Genomic DNA, 6,672 nt, shown 5'->3' with positions numbered 1-6,672 from the left:
CAAAATGGGCTGATAGCACTACCTCCTAGTATTGAGAGGATTAAAATGAGATAATGCACATAAAAGGAAAAGGCCAGGAAGGACTCCACAAATTGTGGTAGTTATTTTAATTTTTGTTGTTATTGTTATATTTTTCAAACCTTCAAAAGATTGTCGGCTCCTATCAATTACAAACGGAATGAAAAGTAAAATAGCTAAAAAGGGAGGGAGGAAGAGGTTCACGAAATGGAACTTCGGGCTTGGGCCCCAAGTCCTCGGGAATCGCGGGTGGAGAGCTCAGTGCAGCGCGCACGGCGCGGGCGGCGGGGCGATCCTGGAGGTGGCCAGCAGGGGCCGCTGCGGGCGGAGGCGGACCCGGGCCTGGAAGCCGGCTGGCGGCGGCCAGGCGCACTCGCCGACTCCGCCCGCTTCCGCTTCCGCCGCCGCCGCCGCCGCGGGTCTTCGCTGAGTCGCCGTGTGCTGAGCCCCCGCCGCCGCGATGCCGCTGGAGAACCTGGAGGAGGAGGGTCTGCCCAAGAACCCCGACCTGCGCATCGCGCAGCTGCGCTTCCTGCTCAGCCTGCCGGAGCACCGCGGGGACGCGGCCGTGCGCGACGAGCTGATGGCGGCCGTCCGCGACAACAGTGAGGCCCGCGCCGCCGAGTCAGCGGCCTAGGCCTGGGCTGGGCTGTGGGGGAGTGAGGCTTTCCGGGCGCAGGGGCGGGTTGGGGTCGGTTCCCGGTCTTTCGTAGCAGTCAGCGCACTGGCCGGTGTTACTTTCACACGTGACTCTATGACATAGAGTCTCTGTGCATCGACACGCTTCTCCTTCCCTTTGGACACCAGCCGCCCGAGGCGAACCGGGGGCTGCCTGTCCCACGGCCCTCGCAGAGGTTGGCGGTGGGGACGGGCCCTGGTGCTCATCTGCCCGCAGCGAGCACCTGCGCGTTGCCCAGCCCTTTGCAGCGCCGCCCGCTCCCTTCCTGGTCGCGGGTGGGGGACTCAGGGGTGTCCCACTCATGTCACGTCCCTCTTTCTGGCTCTCAGACATGGCTCCTTACTACGAAGCCTTGTGCAAATCCCTGGACTGGCAGGTGGACGTGGACCTGCTCAGTAAGATGAAGAAGGCGAACGAAGAAGAGCTGAAGCGCTTGGACGAGGAGCTGGATGATGCAGAGAAGAACCTCGGGGAGAGTGAGATCCGCGATGCCATGATGACCAAGGCCGAGTACCTGTGCCGCATCGGGGACAAGGTGAGTGGAGGTGCTTCCCCTCGCTGTGGGGTCCGGAGCGGGCACTGCTGTAGGCTCATAGTGCCTTGTTTTGAAGTCAACTTCCTTTTTAAAAAGTTAGGAAGGTAACCCCATACATGCGTCCCTGCACGAGTGAACCAGGACAAAGACGAGGAAAGAAAGCTAGTAGTCTTCTTGCCGCACCCCATCACCTGCCCACAAACCGCAGCAGGTGTGTGCGCTGCCCCGGCTCTCTCCATACCCAGAGAAACAAGGGAACAGCAGAGATTTTTGTTTGTTTCACTGCTTTTTTTAAAAAGCTTTTTATTGATTAAGGTATTACAAATGTGTCTTTATCCCTCCCATTGCCCCCCCCTCCCCCCAACCCCCACTCATGCCCTCACCCCCCTTGGTGTCTGTGTCCATTGGTTAGGCTTATATGCATGCATACAAGTCCTTTGGTTGATCTCTCCCCCTCACCCCCACCCTCCCCTACCTTCCCTCTGAGGTTTGAGCATCTGATCGATGCTTCTCTGTCTCTAAATCTGTTTTTGTTCATTGGTTTATGTTGTTCATTATAGTCCACAAATGAGTGAAATCATGTGATATTTGTCTTTCTCTGCCTGGCTTATTTCACTTAGCATAATGCTCTCCAGCTCCATCACTGCTTTTACAAAATTTGGGATCATTCTCAGTAGTTCATTTTTCTTACGTATCTTTTTTGGGAAGTATTGGTTCTGGAAAGACATTTTAAAAATAATTATTTAAATAAGGAGTAGTTTCCTTATAAGAAACTAAAACAGTTAATGTTAAAACTCTAGTTTGTTCTTCTTTGTTCTGTACCTCCTCAAATATAACCTTTTTAGTTCTTTTTATTGTTCATTTACAGGCATATACATATATATATATAGAGAGAGAGAGAGAGAGAGACGGGGAGATAGATAGATAGATATTAGGTAGTATTGTGTTTAAATCTTAAAAAAATAAGTGGTGTATTTTTATTGTCCTGCTTACTTTTTTTTTTTTCAACCAGCATTATTTCTGAGTGATTTCCCATGTTCATGGACATAAATCTTGCTCATTCTGGCTCACTGCTAGCTAGCAGTCCATTTCGGGGTTCTGCCACAGTTTGCTTAGCTGTTCAGCTATTGATGGGCATGGATGTTGTTTTCAGCTGATTCTGCTATTTTTCAGCTGATTCTGCTATTGCAAGCTGCTGCTGTAAAAACACGCTTGTGTATGTCTGCTATTGTTTCTGTAGGGTATATTCTGTGCAGTGAAATTGCTGGGACAAGGAACAGTTTTTATCTTAATACGTGTGGCCATTTTTTCCACAAAGCAGACCTCCTAATTTATACTCCACTGTCAGTGAGTGAGAGGGATACCCAGCTGTATTGGATCTTTAAATTTTTAAAAAATTTAGTAGTTGTGTAATGGTGGCTAAGAGCAGCCGTCGCCAACTGGTGGTCCGTGGTCCATGAGGTCCGAAAGGTTGGCTGTGCCTCGCCAGCACCACCAAGGGTGATCCCGAGGTGGGGGGGGGGGGGGGGGGGGGGGGGCGGTGAAAGGATTGAGAAAAGACAGACAAGAGAATAATAGCTGGGTCTAGGTGGGATACTGCTCCCTGATGAGGAGACAACGACAACGCCCACAAGCCGTGTCTTTATTTCATAGCAGATGCCACGAGGCAAAGTAGGGGCGTGATCAAGTTGTTTACAGCATTCTCGTGAGTTTCAACCTCACTCAACTATATGCACCCGAACTCTGTCACAAGGCACATGGGGCTATGTGTTTGGACCGTAGGTTCAAGCTTACAACCACAGCCGTTGGCTATGATTGTGCTGGGAGGGCCCTGCCCTCCAGCTGGGACTTGCACGTGGCAATGAGAGGACCCTGTCCTTTCATTAGTCCGAGGCTTGAACCTGGCCAAAACACTGTAACCGCACTCCACAGTTGGCGACTGCTGGTTAAGAGGATGGGGTTTGCCCTTACTTGTAAGCACTGCACCCTGAAATATTTAGATGACATGACATGGTGTTAATATAAAAAATATACATATTGTGGGCTCTTGGATAAGAAAGGTTCTGTTTCTTGTTTCAGCAGTTATGATTTACTGGACCCTCAGTTTCCTCATCTGTTAAAAAGGGATAACGATAGTTTCTGCTTATTCAGATTAAAGATAAAGAGCTTAGATTAGTACCTGGCACAAAGTGCTTAAATGTTAAAATAAATTTAAAACAAGTTTTCCTCTTCTGATTATAAAGTTAAGATTTGTTCATGGGAAAAATTTGGAAAATGCAAAACATTTAAAAAAGAGCTAATGGGTTGTGTGGTTTTCTAGCTTGTGTCTGTGGTTTAGTTTTAAAGAAGATATTCATTATTACCTGTGAATATTTTTGTTGGTTTGTTTGTAAAGCAAGGTATATTTTTTAAAGATCATGCCTATGGTAGTCGTGGAACATTGAAATAAAGTTGATGAATAAAAAGGCACACTGCAAAAGTTCAAGAGTAGAGAGAGCAGAATAGTTTTTTTTGGCTTGGGTTGTTTCTAATGTAGGAGGAAAGGGAAACAGGTATTAAACTTTTCAGGTGAAGGTTTCTGTCGGTCAAAGTAGTTAACACTGGCTTCTTTCTTCCTGATTCAAAGCAGTCTTTTCTTTCAGTGGCTTCTGGGGATGTGTTTAGTTGTCTGTTGGTTAGAGGCAGTACATCAGGGTCAGGGCCAGGGCCAGGGCAGAGATGGAAGGGATCACCCAGTTGGTCGCCCGCTAGGATTAGAGTCAGCCGTGGCAATAAGAGTTTCCGAAGGCTTGGTTATCTTTGATCTGTCATCGGGAGGCAGCTCCCCAATGATACTTGTTTTGGACAGTTCTCTAGCATCTGGAGAGTGCCCAATGTCCTCAGAGTTTTCATTTGCATCACTTCAGCCTGTTCCCGAAAGACTTCTTCCCTGCCAAATGCTCCTCCAAAAACATGGTCAAGTCATGCACCAGGTGCTCCTGGTGTGGTTGTGCATCTGGGTCTCTTCCAGGGTGGGCTACTGGATGGCCTTGTCCCATGGCTTGGCCATTTTGACACGCAGCGAGCTTCAGGCCCTGCAGACACCAGCCCAGCCCGAGAGAGCGCACTGCGTCTCAGTGAGTGAGGGCTGGGACATTGCCCCATGTGTCATCCAGGGTCTGAATGAGAAACTTCATGCTTTTGAGTCAGGTCTTGGGGAATTTCAATGAGAACATGCTTGAATCAATATCAGGCAGGTTGTAAATTTGTGATGTTCTAATATTGTATGCTTTTCAAGTAGTATTCTAAAAAGAACAGCTTTCTGTTCGTTGTTGTTGTTTTTTTGAGAGGAAGGGAGAGAAAGAAAGAAACATTGATTTTTGTTGTTCTACTTATTTATGCATTCATTGGTTGATTCATGTATGTGCCCTGGCTGGGGATCGAACCCACAGCCTTGGCGTATCGGTTCGATGCTCAAACCAACTGAGCTACCCTGCCAAGGCCCTCCTGTTTACTCTGTTGTTTTGTTGTTGTTTTTTATTTACAATTACTAAATCATGGACTTACTGGATTTTTGTTATTGACTGTGTTGCCACTGATTATAGTTATTATTCTTTATGGTGCTCAATTTGTTTCAGATTTGTTTGTGGGAGTTCCTTCAAGAAGGCTTCTTTGTCCTTTTGACTTGATCTCATTAGTCATACAGCAAGATGCCACAGGCTCACCTGTTATTTTTTCTTTCCAAATGGGGAATCATCTATTTTTCCTAGGATCCCTGATTTCTTTTAGTGAGGGATAGTCTTTAGAAACCAAAATCTAAGTGCTGGATGTACCCATTACTTTTCTGCCAGTCCTTTTTATGAATTTATGAGGTATAACTAATAACTACATAAAACAAAGTCAGATATATAATAAAAGTACCAACTATGAACACATGATTTTGTCCAGGTTCATATTTTAAAGCAATGGAAATATTTTATTACACAATGCATATTGTCTTCTAGATGTCCTTGGCCATATCTGGTATATTTTTTTGTACTTGATGCAAGTAGAGAGAATAGTTTAACGCACCCCTGCGCGATTATCACCCAGCTTCAACAATTACCAATTCGTGGCCATCTTGTTTCATCTCTACTCCTACTTATACCCCCCAACACCCCACCCCCATCCATTGTTAAGAAAATCCCAGATAGCGGATAGCTTTTGAAACTTCTAATCTTTTCTCACCTGTTGCCTTGATTTTCTTGACAGGAGGGTGCTCTGACAGCTTTTCGCAAGACATATGACAAAACTGTGGCACTAGGTCACCGACTGGATATTGTGTTCTATCTCCTTAGGATTGGCTTGTTTTATATGGACAATGATCTTATCACTCGAAACACAGAAAAGGCCAAAAGGTACTTTGTTAGCAGTGGGGTTATATTCTCTCTAAATTATGATGCTGTAGCAAGAGATTAATGTAAGAAATTTGCCTGTTTTCTTTTTACTACAATTACTAAATTTGGTCAAATAATTTATATATTTAGTAAAATATTTTTCTTAAATGTCCTTTTTTTTTGAGTTGTTAAAGGTTGTTTTCTCTTTGAAAATAACATAAAACTTGTAAAAAGTGGCATTGTCTATTTCTAGATTTGACCTTACTGATTTTTATTTTATAGCTTAATAGAGGAAGGAGGAGACTGGGACAGGAGAAACCGCCTAAAAGTATATCAAGGTCTTTATTGTGTGGCTATTCGTGATTTCAAACAGGCAGCTGAACTCTTTCTTGACACTGTTTCAACATTTACGTCCTATGAGCTCATGGATTATAAAACTTTTGTGACTTACACTGTGTATGTCAGCATGATTGCCTTAGAAAGACCAGACCTCAGGGAAAAGGTAATGGCTGAATCTTTAATATTCACATTTAAAGATGCTTTCCTAACTTAAATACAAAAAAATCATTAAGGCATACTTTTTTTTTTTTTAAATTCCTAGGTTATTAAAGGAGCAGAGATTCTTGAAGTGCTGCATAGCCTTCCAGCCGTTCGGCAATATCTGTTTTCACTCTATGAATGCCGCTACTCAGTTTTCTTCCAGTCCTTAGGTAAGGATAGAGTTGCTCTTCTTGATTATCTGTCTTCATCTTACTCCTGATCCTGTTGTCAGAGAACCTAGGTGACTTTCCACATATATGAGAAAATAGCTGTAGGTCTTCGATCCGTGTGGCTAATCTTTTGCCCAGGAGATCCTAAAATTTAAAGAACTTGGCATTGATAATACTTCTCTTAATGCTGCAAATTTCAGAAAATATTTGGTTAAATGGTTAGATGGCATTCACAAAGTTGGGGTGGGAGGCGCTCTAAATGATGATCATTCCATTTCAGAGTGGGTTTTGGTCCAGTGTTTATGGAGTGCTTTATCGATGCGTAAGTGTTAGGCAACTTTATGAGAATTCAGACTCTACCTCATGTGATGGGAA

The 6,672-nt window shown here is 44.8% G+C and overlaps 1 protein-coding gene and 1 pseudogene across 1 annotated transcript in view; one reads left to right on the top strand and one right to left on the bottom strand.

Annotated features, from left to right (window-relative positions):
• The first annotated feature begins 421 nt into the window (after window positions 1-421).
• Window positions 422-6,672, top strand: part of PSMD6 (proteasome 26S subunit, non-ATPase 6) — a 16,258-nt gene continuing 10,007 nt past the window's right edge. The window contains exons 1-5 of the mRNA XM_070390926.1: window positions 422-623; window positions 1,027-1,232; window positions 5,463-5,608; window positions 5,870-6,089; window positions 6,189-6,297. Coding sequence (XP_070247027.1) covers window positions 479-623; window positions 1,027-1,232; window positions 5,463-5,608; window positions 5,870-6,089; window positions 6,189-6,297 — 826 coding nt within the window. The 5' untranslated portion in view covers window positions 422-478. The remainder of the gene's footprint in view (window positions 624-1,026; window positions 1,233-5,462; window positions 5,609-5,869; window positions 6,090-6,188; window positions 6,298-6,672) is intronic.
• On the bottom strand, window positions 3,863-4,281 carry LOC138992754 (cytochrome b5 pseudogene; annotated as a pseudogene).

The sequence above is a fragment of the Myotis yumanensis genome, unplaced genomic scaffold, assembly GCF_028538775.1.
Source record: "Myotis yumanensis isolate MYYU_CA2020_CCGP unplaced genomic scaffold, mMyoYum1.0.hap1 SCAF_14, whole genome shotgun sequence".
Taxonomy (NCBI): Eukaryota; Metazoa; Chordata; class Mammalia; order Chiroptera; family Vespertilionidae; genus Myotis; species Myotis yumanensis.
Note: the sequence above shows the minus strand (reverse complement) of the source record. Positions and strands in the feature narration are given on the sequence as shown.